General features: G+C 48.3%; 1 protein-coding gene across 2 annotated transcripts in view; it reads left to right on the plus strand.

The window, feature by feature from the left end:
* Window positions 1-796: 796 nt before the first annotated feature.
* LIMS1 (LIM zinc finger domain containing 1) overlaps window positions 797-19645 on the plus strand; it is a gene marked incomplete at its 5' end in the record, with an annotated part of 95454 nt that continues 76605 nt past the window's right edge. For both annotated transcript variants that reach the window (XM_082851522.1, XM_082851523.1), the window contains one exon: window positions 797-884. In XM_082851522.1, coding sequence (XP_082707648.1) covers window positions 853-884 — 32 coding nt within the window. The remainder of the gene's footprint in view (window positions 885-19645) is intronic.

Below are 19645 nucleotides of genomic sequence, written 5' to 3' on the forward strand. Positions count from 1 at the left end.
CAACACCCTGCGTGTGAGGTCGGTTCCATTTGCATTTCCCTGATGACTAGTGATGTTGAGCATTTTTTCATGTGCTTGTTGGCTATTATTTTTTTTACATCTGTGTAGTAGTATGTGTATAAACCGTGATTTATTTAATTAATGTCCTGGTTAAACAAACCTCAGTTACTCTTAAAAACAAACTGCATTGGCCCTGCCTGTACAAGCGTGTGGCCAGTTGTGTTCCGCTGCCGCACGCCGCCCCCCGCCACTGCAGTCCTCCGTAAGGGGCAGCCGCCACCCCTCGGGGCTCACCGGGTTCCCCGGAACGCGCCGCGAGAACTGTCCGTAAACGGGGTCTTCAGCGCTGCTGCAGCTCCAGGAGCGGCCCCACAGCGCGCACCGGGTCAGAGCGGAGCTGACTTCACATCAGCACCTACACCGCCCACCTTCCCCGCCCGCGGGATTCTGGTGCCGGGACAGCGGAGCAGGACGGAGGGCGACGCGGCCCCTCACCCCGACCGCGCCGTGCCCTCACGCCCCGGGACAGAGTCCGCCTCCGCTAGGGGGGGCCTCGGCGCGCGGGGAGGGGCGGCCTGAAGGCGAGGGCAGAGCCAAGGTGGGGCGGGGCCCACATGGGGGCGGGGCCCACATAGGGGCGGGGCCTATATGGAGGCGGGGCCGACATCCGGGCGGGCGGTTCCGGGGGTGGGTGGGTGGGGCATGCTGGGCGGGGCCGAGCCTAGGTGGGCGCGGCCTCCGCCCCCGCCCCGCCCCTTCCTGCCAGTCCGCGCAGCGAGGAGGAGCGGCGGGAGCGGCGGGAGCGGCGGGAGCGGCGCGGGTACGCGGTGCGGGTTCGCGTGGCAGCCGGAGATGCTGGGCGTGGCGGCAGGAATGACCAACAGGTAAGGCCGCGGCGGCCGTGAACCCGCAGCCGGAGCCAGAGCCACGTCGGCGGCGCTGCCGGCCCCTCCCCGTGCGCTGACGGACAGGCCTGCAGAGCCGGCGGCCCGAGTGGACCGCGTCCCGGCCCGGCGCTCCCCACGCCCGGCGCTCGCAGCCCAGCTCGGGTTGCGAGAGGCGTCCGTGAGGGAGGGGACGTCTCAGGGCTCGAGATTTACCGAATTAGAAACGAAACTGAGACTTTAAAGGACATTGACTCATTCATTAAACGTAAAATAAGTCTGTGATCTCAACATACATAACGCATGCTTTATGAAAATAGCATTTTCCTAAACAAAAAATTAGTGTGACGAGAGCCCTGCTCTTAACATTTTGCATATCTCCTAAATGTCTGCATTTTCCTGCCTGCTCTGCTTTCAGTCCATTGCGGTCCGTTTTGGTTGAAGTCTGAAGAAAATCTGCTCCTAACCAGACATGTGGTTGGAAAAGGGAGCAGTAGTACTTTAATAGCTTTTCACGTAGTTGCGGTATTTTTCGTTATTAGTCCAAAACTAGACAAGCTTAACGTTTCTTAAAGATTAGTTTGATGTGGAGTCTGAAGCCTTACAAGGAGGTTTTCACTCTCCATGACATTAAAATTCACCGTCTGCCCTGCAGTTGGAAGGGGCTTGTACCCCGTTGTAACATCACCCTCATTTGGAAAATGTTGATTCACTGAGTTAGGCAGCCTTTCCAAATGTTGACACATCTCTTTATACAGCATCACTAAATAACATTTCTTAATATCACGGCTGATCTCCTTAGAAACTCTCTAAGTTTGAGAAGCTGTCAAACTCCAGGTGGTGGATACAAGTTTTCCAACATTCTAATTTTCAGTTGAAAGCTTGATTTTTATTATTGATAGGAAACTCTTGGCAATTGTTTTCTTCAAAGTAACAGACTCACTTTGTTTAGTTTCAAGAAATGTCTGCCAAGTGCAAGTCTAAAAACCATGGTTTGTTATTCTTTCTGGTAAAAATGGTAGACCATGAGAAAAAGCATCTAATTCAGCCGGCACTGGGTCACACTCGTGCTTTCCCTGCAGACAATCGTCTTACTGTGGTATGCAGCCCAAGTGCTTTGTTCATCACAAGAAACAGAATACAAGGTCAAAGTTCGAGATTTAATAACAGTAATTTGTATTGCTTCATCAAGGACATTTCTTTTGTTTTTAAAAAAATTTATTGAAAATTCAATCAATACAAAATTTAAAATATATGTAAGATATAAAGAATGACAATACAGTGTATACAATATGAATTAAGAGTAGAACCAAAAAAAAAAAAAAAAGAGTATAACCCTTTCCTTTTAAGAGCCTTGATCGTCTCCTGATCCCATTCCATTCCCATCCTGAATTTTCCCTTCACAATCCCTTGCTTTTTTGTGTGGTATTAAGCACATTCATAATGTTGTGTGGCCATCGCTGGCATCTGTCCATCTCCAGAACTCTTTTTTCTTGCGAAACTGAAACTCTGTCCATTAAACAGCTTCCCATTCCCCTGTCCCTCCAGCCCCTGGTCTCCCCTGTTGTATTTTCTGTCTCTGATTTAGACTATTCCAGGTTCCTCATATAAGTAGAATCATCCAGTCTTTGTCTTTTTGTGACTGGCTTATTTCACTCAATATAGTGTCCTCAGGGTTCATCCATTTTGTAGCCTGTGTTAGGATTTCCTTTCTTTTTAAGGCTGAATAATATTCCATTGTATGTTTATACCATTCATTTGTTTATTCGTTCATCCTTCAATGGACATTTGGGTTGTTTCCACCTTTTGGCTATTGTGAATAACGCTGCTATGAACATGGGTGTACGTTTTCTAATAGAAACTTTTATTGAGAGAATTGTAGGTTCACATGCAGTTGTAAGAAATAGTATAGAAAGATCCAGTGTATCCTTTACCCAGTTTCCCCATTGATAACGTTTTGCAAAGCTGTAGTGCACAGTCCCAGCCACAATACTGATGGTCATACAGTCCATTAATCTTATTCAGATTTCCCCAGTTTTACCTGTAGTTGTGTGTGTGTTGTGTAATTTTATCACGAGTGTGGGCGTGTGTATCCACCGAGGTCCAGATAGAGGGCAGTTAGTGCCCTCACCCCAAGGGTCCCTTCTATTCCATTTTCCTCTGTGTTCTCCTCCGCCTGCTCTTTAAACCACACATCCATTCAGCATCTCTAGAATTTTTATTTCAGAAATACTGTATGAGTGGAATCATACCGTTCTTAACCTTTTGGGATTGCGTTTTAAACAAGTCAGCTTAATACCCTGGAGACTCGTCCAGGCTGTTGTGTGTATTGTAGTTTCTCCTCAGGGTGGGTGTATATAGGACGGCTTAACTGTCAAATGAGGAACAAATGAAGGACATTTGGGCTCTTTCCGGTTTTGGCTATTAATAATAAGGACATATGGACGTTTGTGGACAGGTTTTTGGTGTCACCATAAGCGTCCCTTTCTCTGGAATAATTGTCCAAGAGAGCAGTGGCCGGGTGCATGGTGATTCCATGTTTAGCTTTCTCAGGAACATAGACTTTCCCAGAGTGGCTGGGGCAACACCGCTTTCATCAGGGACACTGAGAAGGGAAAGGGGTGTTCTTCCCCTGCAGGTGCCTGGGGTGAGGCGCTGGGTCCCATCACCGCTGCCCCCGCCTTGATTGGTGCTGGGGGCTGGCATTGGGCCCACGGCTGCCTTTGTACCAGCAGTGAAAATGCCTCCACCGCGCGGAGGGCCCAGCATCTTCCCGGAGCTTCTTAGCATTATTATGAAAACACTTTTCATCCCCCGGCTTCTTGAAAAGGTCTGGGGACCCTCCAGGGTTTCGAGACCACCCTTTGAGAACCACTGTTAACATAACCTGAAATCATGAGGGAAATGCAGATATTTGGAATATTTAAAAAGGGAAATCTACAAAGAGTTTTCTTAGAAGTGTGAGGCAAATGCTTGTTGTAGTGTAGTGGGACTTGAAGAACCACTAGGGGAAAAGCAGCTTTTGCCCTGAAGGATTTTTCCGGGCACGATGCCAGCGTGTTATGAAGAGGTGGTGTCCTGGCAGCGAGGGTCTTCGTAGGTCTTCAGTGCTCTCTGCCTGTTTGTGCACTGAGGAAATCGAGCACTTAGTTTAAGGAAACTGATGAAGACTTGGTAGCGGGAAAGGTGCCTCAGTTCTGGTTGCCGTGTGCCCTGCAGGCCTAGGGCTGTCAGGACCGCTGTCTTGACTGTTCATCGCCCCCCTTGCCTTTGGGGTGACCCTGAACCACTCCTGGACGCTCTTTCTCCTGCTGGGTGTGGGTGCAGTGCGTGGCCTTCCCTTTCCTCCCCGAGGGGACCTTGCTGCCCTCCTCAGGGTCCGGGGGCCTGCAGTGGGGAAGGCAGATCCAGGCCGGTGATGGAAGCACAGAGCTTTACCCCAGGAGCCTCTGTTTTCAGTAATCTTGTGTCTGTTCCTCAGAAGATCATGTAAATAAACCTCAGCGTAGGTCACGTTCTCAACTAGGGCTGCCCTTAAATAGAAGGAAAAGCGTCTCAAACTGCTGGTCAATTTTACATTTCTCGTTAATTGTGCTTTAAGCTGTGGTTTCCTGCCTACAGACATGTCATCTACATTACACGCTGGCCCGTGGCCAGGTTGTCTTCCAAAAACTTTAATTTTAAGATACTAGAGAAGCAGGAGCTGGGGCGCCCATTGCCACGTTCCGTGGACCCTTCAGCAGCTGTGGTTTTACCCATTGTGCGACGACCACTCATCTCTTGTTTCATCTCATCAGACGTTTGCACGCAGGAGCTCACGGGAGAGGGGGTCACGTTCCTGCATCCTTTTCACGTCGGAGCATACTTCTTGCCTTGATGAGTCCACAGTGACATTCTGTGTGTGGGTTGGAAGGTGCAGACCCAGCTGGCCATGGCCAGTGCATCCCATGGGAGGGGAGGGCGCGGACGGTGGAGGGTGAGCTTGGGCTGGGACGCGCAGGAGCGATGTAGCTCACCTGAGGTCACGTAGGGCCCCATGCAGCAGTAAGAAAGAATTCCGAAAGATCCAGTGTATCCTTTACCCCGTTTCCCCATTGATAACATTTTGCAAAATGATGGTGCGTGAGCCAAGCCGCAGTATCGACGGTCATGCAGTCCCTCGATCTCACTCGGATTTCCCCGGTTTTACCTGCGGTCCTGACCTTGGGACATCCCCATAGGCTGCAGACGCCCAGGTGAGACCTTGTCTGATGTATCTGAGCCCCATGAACATGGTAATTCTGGAAACGTCTGGATGAAGTATCAGATGTTGCCCCAGAGCTAGTGTATCACAAAGGTCCCGGATGTCAACCTCTTTGAAGTGGATTCCTTTTGTGAAGCGCATCCTTGGGGACTTGGGGTTCTGAGGCCCTCGTGCTGGTGACGGTGTTCTTCGTCCCCGGAGGCCTGGGTCTCCTCTTCACCCTGTGCGCTGTCCCCTAGGGCCAGCCCGAGAGGCCTTCCTGTTGGCGGGCTCCTCTGCTGGTGCATCTGTTAGGGAACAAGTCTGACCATCCGCACAGACAGGCCATGAGGTAATTCTCACGGGGAGAGCGGGAGTCCTCGTGTCGTGTGTCTGTTTCGACTCCTGAGGCCGGGCGCATTGCCAAGCAGCACAGGGCCCACCTGGGGGGGCGTGTGGGCACAGCTGGTGGTGGAACTGGGCCGTTGGTGGGTCCTTCTCCTTCTCGACGTGGTGGATGCGGCATGTGGTTCTCAGGTGCCAGGTGGGTGTGGCTGCAGAGATTCCCAGGCGAGTGGGACGTGGTCCCAGCTCATGAGAATCTTTCAGGTTGTTGTCATTCATGTCGGTTCCAGATTCACCTAAAGCATCATGTTGGTCACGTCCCCCCCTCTTTTCAGAATGTTGAGAAGACTACTCCCGATTGCCTGTCGAATAAGGGCCAAACTGCCGCGCCTGGAGTTCAGGCTGTTTGTCACCTTCCGGCCTGTCACAGGCCCCTTGGTTCTGAAAACATCCGGTGCTCTCCCATCACAGGGCCTCTGTCCACGCGGCTCTCTTGGGCTGGAAAACCTTCCCCTTCTGTGTCTTGTCTGCAGTCGGGGCAGGATTGCCTCTGGCCCCTGGATACTGAGTTCCTGCAATGTGGACTGAGGTTGTGCGCTGGGGGCTCAGGGCTCAGAGCTTATGTCTTTCCTCCCAAAGCACTTTGGCTTCTTTTCGGGTAGTTATCAACTTCTGTTTTATGTTACAGTTATTCGTAGAGATATCTAATCTTTTCTGCCAAATTGTAGGCTCTGGAAGTAAAGGAACATCTCCATCATGTTTGTTAGACGTCCAAGAAAAAAACAAACAGGATTTAAATGAGCTTTATTTCTCCTTTTATTCCTTCATTCATTAGTGAATTGAAGAGTCCAGAGCCAACTCTTCTGAGTGTCTGTGACAGTGCTTGAATAAACTCACAGAACTTGGGGTAAGACGAGATGGCCTTCACATGTGGTTTAACTTAACTCTGCAGGCAGAGACCCAGCACCCACGGACCACTGGGAAGAAGTTCAAATGATGTCATCCCTGTTTAGATTATTTCATTTCATGGCTAGGCTGCTCTTCTGGAAACTTTCTTAGTAATAACCATCTTTTATTAATGACCGACGATGATACAAGTACTTTAAAGGAGTTAAACATCTGTTTCACAAATCTGACACGGCTGCACTTTGAGGCAGGGTTTTTATGCCCATTTTACAGATGAGGAAACAGCACAGGAGGTTGGGAAGTCCCCGCGTCACAGGGACAGGGTGAGATGAGCCGAGGTTGATGCTGAGCTGTGCCCCCCCCCCGTGGCCCCTCCCCAGGTCTCTTCCCCGGGGCCCCTCGCGTTCAGGCGAGGCTGTGGCTCCCACTTCTCCTCGCTCTCAAGGCATCCTTTGTGTGTGGTTAATAGTTGCTCCCCGAGCATGGCAGCCGCGAGGGAGCTGCATCATCTCACTGCCGGACGGTCCTTCTTTCTGAACTTGGAGGGTCCCAATCTCACTCTGGAGGCCCAGCAGAGAATGTATCAGGTGAGATCACATTCTTCACTTAAATTTGGTGTCTTCGTGTGTGTGTGTGTACATGTGTGTGTGTTTGTTTTCATTTTGAGCTCCTGGCTGTGCCGCGCACGTGGTGGCGACCTTGACAAATCTGGGGACCGATGTTCCAGTTCAGTGCAGGTCTGTCCGGTGCTGTCAGCCGGGGTGTGTGTAGTTACGATGCAGTGTGGAGCTCGTCGTCTGTCTTGTATGCGGGTTATTTGTGTCCAGGTACCAGAGGAGAAGTTAAAAAAGTCTTTGAGAAATTAAAGGAGGAACTGATCATTTGTCACCAGGTATTATAGCTTTGCTGTCATTAATGTAAGACATGGGCCCCAGGCAGTGTCTCTTGAGCCCCTCAGGAGGTAGGGACATGCCAGCCTTCAACCGGGAGCCCGGTTTACTTGGCACGTCATGGGGGAGAGTCAGGAACCAGGCAGAGCTGCTCCCGAAACGTGGGCTGCAGACCTCCCCGCACGGGGGTCGTGCCAGTGCAGATGGGCCAGCCTCATCCCCTGCTTCTGGGGAAGAATGTCATGAAGCCTGTACTTTTAAACTTTTTTTTTTTTTTTTTTGCGGTACGCGGGCCTCTCACTGTTGTGGCCTCTCCCGTCGCGGAGCACAGGCTCCGGACGCGCAGGCTCAGCGGCCATGGCTCATGGGCCCAGCCGCTCCGCGGCATGTGGGATCTTCCCAGACCGCGGCATGAACCCGCGTCCCCTGCATCGGCAGGCGGACTCTCAACCACTGCGCCACCAGGGAAGCCCATAAACTTGTTTTATTTTTAATTAAAAAATTTTTTAAATTTTTTGGCTGCACTGGGCAGCATGCAGGATCTTAGTTCCCGGACCAGGGATCGAACCAGTGCCCTCTGCAGTGGCAGCGAGGAGTCTTAACCACTGGACCACCAGGGAAGCCCCTACACTTTTTTTAATGGAGAGTTCAGACGTAAACACAAAAAGTAGAATAATGTGTCCCCATGTCCTACCTTAGCTTTAGTCCTCACTGCCTGGCGTGACCTCACCTGTGACCGAGGCCCAGTCCTGTCCCTCTGCTCTGCCCTGTGTTGTATCCTAGAGATTTTATTTATTTTATTTTATTTTTTTGGCCTCGCAGCATGTGGGATCTTAGTTCCCCGACCGGGGATCAAACCCGCACCCCCAGCAGTAAAAGCAAGGATTCCTAACCACTGGACCGCCAGGGAAGTCCCTAGAGGTTTTAATAGGTATCCTAAGATGGTAAGGACTCTTCTAGAAAAGATTTTTAAACATAACTACAACATCATTATCCCACCTGAAAAAGATTAGTACTATTTCCTGTAGATCATCAACTACCCAGTTAGTGTTCAATTTTTGTTTTACCTCAAACATTCACTTTATAGTTTTTTCTGAATTGGGATCTAAATAAGGTTCATACCTTTTGAGAGCTTGATAAGTCTTTCAGTTTCTTTTAACATATAGGTACCCCTTCCATCTTTTTTTTCCCCCTTCCTGTTCTTGTGATTTTTTTTGTTGAAGAAACGGGTTCCTTGTCTTGTAGAATTTCCTACAGTCTGGATTTGGCAGGTCGCATCCTCTGGGCACAGTTTAACTTCTTTGTTCCCTATAAAGTGTATAAATTGATTGTTGGATCTAAAGAAGCAGTTCTCAAACTTCTTGGTCTCAGGACCACTTTCCACTCTTAAAAATTGTTGAGGACCCTGAAGAGCTTCTTGATATTTGCTGTATTTGAAATTTAATCAACCTTTTGTATGTTAACATAAATATTTTGTGATTATTTTCCAAAGAAACAAAATAGTGAAGAGTGGAGTGGCTTTAAAATCCTTTAGATGTATAGAGAAGATACTTTAAAAATACTTTTTGGGCAGATCTCGTCAATGTCTTAATGGAAGACAGCTGGCTTTCATTCTTTTGTAATACTTCATGTCACGTAGCTTCTGGAAGACTTCACAGTGACCCGTGAGAGGAGAGTGAGAGAGGCAGTTGCCGTCTTAGTGTTGGTGTGAACGTGGCCTCGACCTGCACGTCTTCTTGGAATCTGCGGCCCAGAAGCCTGACTGGGCTCCCACACCCATGACTGCGTGAGGGAGGGCGGTGGGTCCTCCCGTCAGGAGGCGATGATGTTGGAGCTGTGGATGGTCAGGGCCCTCGATCAGACCTTTTCTCTAAAGGGCCACGTGGTAGATGCTGTCACCTCCGCTCAGCTGTGCTGTTGTAGCGTGAAAGCCGCTGTAGACGGCATGTAAGTAAATGGGCACAGCTGCTTTCCAGTGACCTTTTAACTACAGACACTGAAATCTGAATTTCATAGAATTTTCACATGTCGCAAAGTATTAACCTTTAGATTTTTTCCCAGCATTCAAACTGTTAAGAACCTGGGAAATATGGATCAGGTGGACATTTTCCTATTCCTCCCACTAAGCACAATAAACGCTGGACATTATGTATAAAACAAGCGTAAGACTGTGAAGTGTGGGGAATTCCCTGGCATTCCAGTGGTTAAGACTCGGTGCTTTCAATGCCGTGGGCCTGGGTTTGATCCCTGGTTGGGGAACTAAGATCCCACAAGCTGCATGACGCGGCCAAAAAAAAAGTTCTGAAATGTGGAGAGAAGAAGGCAAGCTGGCAGGGACCATGGGGCCTGATGAACAATGGGGTGATGAGTTGTCTGGGTTTTCTTTTTACACTCATATCCCCATTTTATCCCAGACTCTGGCCGTCTAGAAATGCCAGCAGGTACAGACCAAAAACATGTCATAACGAAGACTGTTCTCTGTGGGACCAGGAAAGACAGTCTAACAAGGAGAAAAATGTTTAGACAGTAAATGCTCGACTTCAACCAAACACCCAGAAACAACTGTGGCCTCACCCGCACTCACGGCAGAGAAAATAGACTGGGGAAGAGAGCAAAGCCTTGGGGACCTGTGGGACCTTGGAATTCTGAAAGCAGAGGAGGAAGCGCGTGGGGTGGAAAAGGCCCAGAGGAAATAATGGCTAAAGATTTCCCCAAGTTGGCAAGAAATGTAAACCTACAGATTCAAGAGGCTGCACACACCACAAATAGGATAAACCCAAGAAAATTCAGGCCAAGACGTATCATAATTAAGCTCCTAAAAACTAAAGACATTAAAAAAAAAAAAACAACCTTGAAAGGGGCTTCCCTGGTGGTCCAGTGGCTAAGAGCCTGCGCTCCCAGTGCAGGGGACCTGAGTTCAATCCGTGGTCAGGGAACTAGATCCCATATGCCACAACTAAGAGTTCACATGCCACAGCTAAAGATTTTGCGTGCCACAACTAAGACCCGGTGTAGCCAAATAAATAAAGAGATAAATATTAAAGCAACAACAACAAAAACCAACCTTGAAAGCAGCCAGAGCAAATTGACACCATTCGTTTATGGGAAGAAATTGGAAAGACAATAGGTTTTCATCAAAGACTCTGGAGGTTAGAGGGAAGCGGCACAGTGTTTTTGGTGTTGGACTCTTACATCTCCAGAAGTGGGGGACTGAAAGGTCTTTATAAGGACCCTGCAGATCTCAGCTGCCTCTAAGCTTCTGTTAGAAACACAGGCTGGTTTCTCCAGATGCAGACTGTCTGGCTGAGAACTGCAGTTGTTTGGATTTGAAATTTTGCATGGAAAGGGTGGGAAGGTATGAAGCCCCTCGGTGCCACTGGAGTAGAGCTCAGGGCGGGTCCTGGAGCCTGTGTCTGAGCTTGTCCGGGCTGTGTGCTAGCCTCACGTCACAGGGGAATGTTGACCGTTGGTGATGACTTGGGCCTTAGTAACGATTGTCCTGAACCTCGTCTGTGTGTACAGCGCTTTGGGGTTTATGAAACCTTTTGGCTCGTCCCCCAGTCCCGACCTTTCCAGCCCCATTTGTGACTCATCCGCCCCTTCCTTCCCCCAGGTCCCTCGGAGAAATGTGTTCTGAGAACTGTTTGAAGTTAGGACACACCTTTTTCTTTTGTGTCTTCAGGTTTTTACATACCCTGTTTCCCAGTGTTTTGTGCCTTGTGAGGTGTTCCGTCCTCTGGGTTCGTTTCTGGAGTCATCTTTTCCATGCTGCCTTGGCAGTCCAGCCCTGTTGTTCCCCCTCCTCCCTCCCCAGCCCCCCTGCCGGCCCCGTGCACCATGACCCCAATGGTATAAAACCTGCCACGTCGCTTGTGAGGGGTGATTCCCCAGAGCTCCACCCTACACCCCACTCCCTTCAGAGGTGGTTTCTCTCCGTTCAGCCCATGTCCCAGGATCTAGCGACAATGCCTGGCGCCTCTTAGATGCTCAGTAAGTAGGTGAATGACCAATAAGAATAAATACGAACATCCTTGCTTTCGCATGAAGAATCAGAGATTTGGGAATTTGAAACATGCACTCAGGGTAGGAAGCTGACCCAGGAAGGAGCTGGAGCTTGAATTCTGGTGACTTGATTCCAGGGATGTTGGTTTTTCCAGCTGGAGCACTGGCCCACTGGCGCTCCCGTACCCCTGCCAGCTCCACGTTACCGGGATGAAAAGAGCTGTGCGATCAGATGTTACCACGGGAAAGAGCCTGTGCTCAGACCCCAGCTTCGCGTTTACTCGCCGGGGGTGGCCCGGCTTGCCTCTGCCTCGGGTGCGGAGTGAAGGGAATAGTGCTGGTCACGGAGTTAGACCAGTTTCCACGTGTGACATCCAGACGAACGGGGCCCCGCACGTCACGCACACTCCATGCTGGTTGTCCGGAAAGGGGGAGGAGAGGAGGTTTCCTGAGCACGGGTGAACACGTGACACCTCTGAGCTCACAGGCCTGGGGGCCGCGTTTTGCGGACTTCCCACCTAGATGGTTAACTCCTTAGGGTTCGGCTGATGTCGTGATGCTGCAGTTGAAGGCATTTCCTGTCTTAGCTGCCGCACTTCTGAGAAGGGAAGCTTCCTCTTCCTCCGCGACTACTTGGTAACCCGGTGGAACCAGGTGACAGATGATGCGCGCTGTCAGGTGACTCGGTCCAGGCCCCTCTCCGTGTCTGCTGCTGCCCCACACTCACGCCCTGAGCCTCGTGCTGGACGGGAGCCCTGCACGCAGACGAGCACGTGGTTGTGGTGCCCGTGATCGTCGTGCTCCCATTCCACAAGGGCTCGGTTGGGGCCGAGACCCGTGCTCTGAGCTGTGCGCCCTCCCTTGATGGGGGCGGGGCTCCTCCAGGAGCTCATGAGCCCCCGATCCTGCCCAGGAGGTTGACCCCGGCCAGGTCCCCGTCCAGGCGGTGGCCCTGCGGGCGGGGCTTCTATGGGAATTGCCGGCGTCCTACCGTCTACACCGGAGGACAGCTGGGGAGGGGCGGGATGTGGTGACGTCAGTCGAGGACGTCTCTCTCGAATCCTTGGACGTGATGGGGAGATCACCAGCCGCGGCCTCGAGTGCCTGGACGCCCTCAAGGGCGGTCGTGCCGTCAGTCCTGGGCTCACAGCGGCACATGCAGAAACGTAAAAACGACCCTGCTAATCAGTAATGAGCACATAATTAAAGAAGGGGCCTCTGGCGTCTGGCTTATGCCTTCCTTCCAGCTTGGATTTATTCTTCAGAGGTTTGAATATAGGTTAAGATTGAACCTGACTCCTCGGGCTTGGGCTGAATGCCTCTTTCTGCTACTCTAATGGGAAATCTTACAACAAAAGAAATATTCGTTCACTACTTTCAAATTTTCTCATTCAGAGAGTGTGTGGTAAAATGGTGTCCAGAACATCGGAGTTCAAGGTCATTGCCCGCATTAGAATACCCCAGTTCCCTTGGGTCCTAACGGATGGCTTTCAGAACTGTTCTTTCTGTGGAGCACAGTGTAGATTTTGTCACCGTGAGGCATGTGTCAGGGATGAGAGCGTAGTCTTCATTAGAATCTTGAGGTGGAGTAATTCATCCACCAAACGGGCAGCCTTTGTCTGTGGAGTGTGGGTAGTGACGTTTTTGTAAAAGCCAGGGATCCTTGGCTTTACAGGGAACACGGCTGAGACTAGTTTTCTGTTTTCAAAAATGAGTCTGAGGGACTTCCCTGATGGCGCAGTGGTCAGGAGTCCGCCTGCCAATGCAGGGGACACGGGTTCAAGCCCTGGTCCGGGAAGATCCCACATGTCACAGAGCAACTAAGCCCGTGCACCACAACTACTGAGTCTGCGCTCTAGAGCCTGTGAGCCACAACTACTGACCCCCATGCCACAACTACTGAAGCCTGCGTGCCTAGAGCCCGTGCTCCACAACAAGAGAAGCCACTGCACTGAAAAGGCCGTGCACCGCAACAAAGAGTAGCTCCCGCTCGCCACAACTAGAGAAAGCCCGCACGCAGCAAAGAAGACCCAACGCAGCCAAAAATAAATAAATTTTTTAAAAAATGAGTTTAAGATAGTAGGAGCTTCAGCTCCTACTAGAATCTGGAAAGTTCTGTTAGCACTTAGCTGGTTTCGGGTGATTGAGTATATTTACATGATTGAGGATGATGATGAAAAAAATATGTTTAAAAAAATTTTTAAGATATATGTATAGGACACTAGGTTGTCTGTGTTATAAGACAGACCAGAATCACAATGATGTAACTTTGAAGTGGGTGCCAAGCTAATGTCTGAGATAATTTAATGGTGGTTCTGGACTTAATGTCCTTTTTTTTTTTTTTTTAAATGCTGGCTTACTCGCATCAGGAAGTGAGAGCACTTTTTGTCTCTTGGGCATTTGCCAGATTTGCACAAAGCAGGAGGCATCTGCAGTTGTCTGTTAAGGCAGTTTCTTCATGCTTTTAACAGAATGTGTTAGCGTGGGTACTTATGCGTATGTAAGCTACGTGATTGTTGCTTCCCTGTGTTAGACCTGGGCTTTCCAGCCTTTGTCAGGTGCTTTCCCCTCTCTAGTGTTACTGGTGATGACAAAGGACATCGGTGAAGTTTAGAAAGTGGTGCTTAATTTTATTATATAGCTGTCTATTGAATTTGACAAAAGACAAAAAAGTCCCAGTGATTCCTCAAAATTTTAGAGGTCTGTTTTTTCCCACAAAGGTCATTTGAGGACCGTGAGACCAGAGTTAAAAAGAAGCGTTTTCCCAGCTTGAGCCCTTTTGATTTTTAAAATAAAGAAACACCCACATCGCCTTCTGATAATACGTTTGGTCATTTAGATGCTTTCTATGAAGGAAATTGTGGTGATAGTTTCTGGAACGTGAAGGCTGCAGCAGACAGATTACGTGGGTGATGGGAAAGCCAAGGATACAGGGCTTGGGAACTTTTTAGAAATGAAGCTTTGTTTTGTGCAGTCTTGGTTAATCATGCCTCCCAGGAGGAAGCATTGCTAGAGATTAGCTAAACAAATGGGATGAAAGTCAAAATTTGAGGTTGGATTTGTTAGATGAATTTTGATTAAAGGGCTTAAGTTGTAAGAATGCAACATTGTCCCACAAAAAGCTGCTGATGCTTTTTGGGATGCCTGTGTATCCCACGCCCAAGTGACAATGCAGAGCACACCGGAGGCACTCAGTAAGTGCTCGTCAAATGAATAAGTAATGGTGTCATGTGTTTTATTTGGTGTGTATGGGGTTTGGCTTAGTGAGGTAGAGCTCTTTAAATGTTGCCGTATAATAACACGTGAGTAAATGCTAATAAAGATGCCCTCAGTCAGCATTAAAATAGATTTGAAGGCTCATTTCAACTCCATGTAATTTCAGTAATTCTGTGCAGTATTTTAGCATTTCTTCTCTCCCTCGGGATTAGTGCAGGAACAGTTCTCGGACATGGGAAGATGCTGTTCTGCACCAGTGAGGCTTCCAGGGGAATGGGTGAAATCTTCTGGATCACACATGAACATTTTTTCTTGTGAACTTCTTCAGTTTTCCATATTAATATATAGCTCCAATACCATTAATCAGAATTCCAGGTGGGCGTCTTCTGGTAAAATTGATAGAATTATCCCGACGTTTCTTTCTTTGGAGGAATAAAGGGGCAAGAATAACAGCTGGTTACTGCAGGGAAGAATGTGGTGTGTGGGGGGGACATGAGCCGTGCTGGCTGTTTACACATCATAGGTCATCACACAAGCTCTGTGATAACGAGTTTTTCAGGGGGAAGGAGGCAAATTATTCAATTAGTGTCCCACAAATGGTGAGATCATTTGTTAGCAGTTAGGGGGGCAAAACCAGTTTATAGCTTTATAGCCTTATATTACATCAGAAGAAATTCCAGATGGATAATATTTAATAGTTACTTATAAAATTCAGCCAGATAAATGCTAAAATAAAATAAAAATGTTTATTAACTTTTTCAGAATGAGAAATACTTTTTGATTTTTTAAAATTAATTTATTTTTGGCTGCGTTGGGTCTTCGTTGCTGCGCGTGGGCTTTTCTCTAATTGAGGAGAGTGGGGTCTGCTCTTCATTGCGGTGCGCAGGCTTCCCATTGTGGTGGCTTCTCTTGTTGTGGAGCACGGGCTCTAGGTGTGCGGGCTTCAGTAGCTGTGGCACGCGGGCTCTAGAGCGCAGGCTCAGTAGTTGTGGCACATGGGCTTAGTTGCTCCGCGGCATGTGGGATCTTCCCGGACCAGGGCTCGAACCTGTGTCTCCTGCATTGGCAGGCGGACTGTTAACCACCGCTCCACCAGGGAAGCTCCAGCAGGTGGATTCTAACCAGGAAAGTCCTAGAATGAGAAGTACTTTTTAAATTCAGAAGTTTTAGGAACAAATTACAAAAGGAAAGACATTTGAATAAGAATAAATTAAATTTCTGAAAATTAAAAACAAAAAACAGACTGGGAAAAACACTTGCAACAAAAGCAACATAGAAAATATTAGTATTATGCATTGATCAGAATATGAAAACCCCAGTACATGTGTAGCGAAAAGAACGTGAACAGAGATACTATAACAAAATAGAAACAAAAGAGGAAATATAATTAATGTACAAAAGTACAAAAAGTGTTCCAGCGTGATTAGTGATTCATCAAAGAAATAAAATAGATATTATCAGTTGCCTACAATATTAGCAGATCTTATTAAGAACATAATTATCTTACATCGCTGGCATGAGGGTATATTTGTAAGATTTGTTAGGAAAATAATCTGGCAGTATGTATCAAGTCTGAAATGGTTTATAACTTGTAATCCAGAATACCCACTTCTGTAAATCAAACCCAAGAAAGTAATCGTAAATGTGAAGAGAATTTGATGTGAAATGATTTTGGCGGCGTTATCTATACTACAGTTTGTCCTACATTTTAATTCAATTCTGACACTATCCACCTGGAGTGTAAGATTAACCAGTTTTGAGAGCACCATTCGGTGGTATTAAATACATTCATAATGTGCAACCGTCCCCACCATCCGTCTCCAGAACTTTCACCTTGTAAAACTGAACCTCTGTCCCCACTAAACGTCAGCTCCCCGTCCCCTCCCCCAGCCCCTGCCCCACCATCTACTTTCTGTCTCAGTGGATATCACACAGGATTTGTCCCTTTGTGTCTGGCTTATTTCACTCGGCACAGTGTCCTCAAGGTTCATCCATTTTGTAGCCTGTGTCAGCATTTCTTTCCTTTTTACGGCTCAGTAATAATCCATTGTATGTGCAGACCCACCAGTACAGGGATGACTGGAAGTGGCTTCCTTGTCTTGTTTCTGATCTTTTGGGGAAAGCATTCATCTTTTGACCATTAAGTATATCTCTTTTATTCCTAGTTTTCGGAGTGTTTTTTATCATGAAAAGCTGCTGAAATCCTTTTTCTACGCCCGTTGAGAGAATCGGGGATTTTGGTTTTTGTCCTTTAGGCTGTAAATATGGTATATTACATTGATTGATTTTTGGATATTAAACCAAACTTGCATTCCTAGGGTAAATTCCACTTGATCACGGTGTAAAATCCTTTTTAGATGTTTGCAGTGTTTTATTTTTTAGGTTTCCTTAGGTTTTCTTTTTTTTGTTTTGGGGTGTTTTTTTTTTTTGAGGATTTTTGAGTCTGAGTTCATAATCGCTGTGTTCTATAGTTTTCTTATTTTGTGTCTGGTTTTGGGTGTCAAGGTACCACTGGCCTCATGCGGTGAGTTGGGATGTGATCAACGCCCGTTATGTCCACTGACCATGAATTCACAGCTCCTGGTGCGTTCTTCTTGTTATGGTTCTTGGGAACGGTGCGTCTCTGGTCTCGGGGAACCCGGGTATCTTTTTCTGTGGCTTGTTTCTTTCTCTGGTCATTTTCCTTTGCACGTCTGAGGAAGACAGTTCTGTTTCTAGAGTGTGTGAGGTGAGCCCTTGTGGCAGGACTTGTGCCTTGTTTACAGCTGTGTCAGCCGTGCAGTGTGGACCCTTCCAGTTTGGGGCTTTCCTTTGGGAAAGTACCGTTCGTTGATGTCTGAAGTGCCCTCTTTGTTGGCCATAAAACACAGAAGGAATCGCTCCATGTTTGCAAAGGGGCACAGAGTACATGTGCTGATGGACCCCGTCCCCTTGTCAGGTGAAGGGCTCTGGGTCGTCTCTGAAGCTGAGTGACCCATCCTGCTCTGCAGGGAAGTGCGTGGTTCTCCGTAGTCATTCTGTCTGTCCACTGGGCTCTTTCAGTTACAAGCAACAGAAAGCAGCTCTGGCTAACCTAAGTCAAGAAAGGGCTTATTGGAAAGGCTGTGAAATTGTAGATAAGAGGAAGACTGATTATTCATGTTTCGGAAAGAACTGGGGTATTAGTCACCCTGTCTTCAGATTGCCTTTCTTGGGATGAGTCCTTTCCGGCTTTTTTACCCGCTGTGTCATTGGGCTCAGGATCCCGGTGTTGGGAGCAGCGGGTCGGCCTGGCCTCAGTGGGCGGGTGTCCACCCGGGGGAGCAGGGCTTCCTCACTCGGTCTCACAGAAGGAGAACCGAGGCGTCATTACTAGAACCGGGGGTGGATCAGGGAAAACAAATGTTTTCTGCCTGGTTGTGGTCCATCCTTTTAAAAACAAAGGTGATTCAGGTGCTGTTAATCTGAGCACCAGGTGCCCAGTGGGGGGTCTGTAGACACAGCTGAGACATGTTCCTTTTGAAGGATTTTCCTGTATGTTAAAGAGAGAGATCCAGAGAGACAGGAGAGCAAAGTCTGCAGCCTGGGACCGAGCAGAGGTGCGGCAGGATGCCAGAGCAGGTGGGGGGCCCTTCAGCAGCCTGAACCTTGGGAGGGACTAGTCCATACAGTAAACAGTGTTCGAAGGAACAGTTCTCACTAAGAAATGTTTCCAGGCCACAGACTCCAGGGGGTGCTGGGTTGATATGGTGTTGATGTCTTTCGCTCCAGGCGGCCGTGGTATCTGCGTTAGGGCTGGAGTTTATGGTTGGTTTGTCACCATTGAGTGTTTTGTGCAGCTGAGAGAGAGCTGTGTGGTGAGCTCCCAAGCCCCCCCGGCAGCCAGCCTGACAGATACAGGACGAGGGTGTCAGGTGCTGGGGGCGGGGGGGCAGCAACCTCAGCATCACCTGTGCCCTAACCCCACCCTGACCCACTGAATGAGATCCTTGGGGGGTTCATGGCCCTATAAAGGTTTGAGACACTGCAGAGTGGGCACTGTTGCTTGCCTAGCAGCATCCGTTCCCTGTGTTTTTCTTAATAACAAGATGCAGGGGTTGTTTTTTTTTTTCAGTGCCCTTTGTAATAATGGTAGTAATGAATCTTCAGATGATGAAATGGTAGTCCTCGTTCCCCCCGGCAGCCATCCTGCGACCATGAAGGGATCAACCTTGAGACAAATCTGGCACGAAGCTGTCAGAACTGAGGATGGAAGGAACCTGGATTTGTGAGCTTCTGATCTGTCCTGGGCCTGGGTCTCTCCCAAGTCCGATCTCCCAATTATGTGTGATAAGTTTCTCATCGTTTACACCAGTTTGACTTTGGGTGTTTTTGTTCCTTGCAGCTGAAAGCATCCTAACGTATCCAGACGTGGAAATGGGTGCTGGACACACAAGGTGTTGTATGTGCCGATCCTCTGTAAAATACCCACTTTTTCAGATGGTCGCAGGTTTTTCTCTTAGTCTTATGAGTAATGCTTTTACCCCCGGGTGATCATTAAATTGTTCAGTTGAAGGTTGGTGGAGAGAGGGGGAGGGAGTAAGAAGAATGAGAAGGCTGAGAGGGGCAAGCACGGGGCTGCAGAGCCCGCTGGCTGGGGAGCTGATCCGTGCTCTGCCCTGATTTGGTGTTTGCACCTCAGGTTTTCATTTGTAAAATGAGAAGAAGAAGAATGAAATGGTGGAGGTGAAAACGCTTTGAAAACTGGACTCCTTTTTTCCCCCAGTTTATTTCTCATTTCTAATTGCTTTTGTTTTTTCTTTATGGTGCTAAAACATACATAATGTAAAATTTACCATTTAACCATTTTTAAGTGTACAGTTCAGAACTGTTAAGTTCGTCAGATTTTTTCAGCAGAAACCTTACAGGCCAGAAGGGAGTGGCTTGACGTATTTGAAGTGATGAAAGGAAAGACCTTCCAACCAAGAATTCTTTACTCAGCTCGATTATCATTTGGATTTGTGGGAGAGATAAAGAGTTTTCCAGACGCAAGAGCTGAAGGAGTTCATCAACACTACACTGACCTTGTAGGAAATGTTAAAGGGACTTCTTTAAGCTGAGAAAAAAGGGCACCAACAACCTAAGTGTCCATCGACAGATGAATGGATAAAGAAGTTGTGGTGTGAATGCAGTGGAATATTACTCGGCCATAAAAAAGAATG

This window comes from Leucopleurus acutus (assembly GCF_964270905.1).
Source record: "Leucopleurus acutus genome assembly, chromosome: 12".
Classification (NCBI taxonomy): domain Eukaryota; kingdom Metazoa; phylum Chordata; class Mammalia; order Artiodactyla; family Delphinidae; genus Leucopleurus; species Leucopleurus acutus.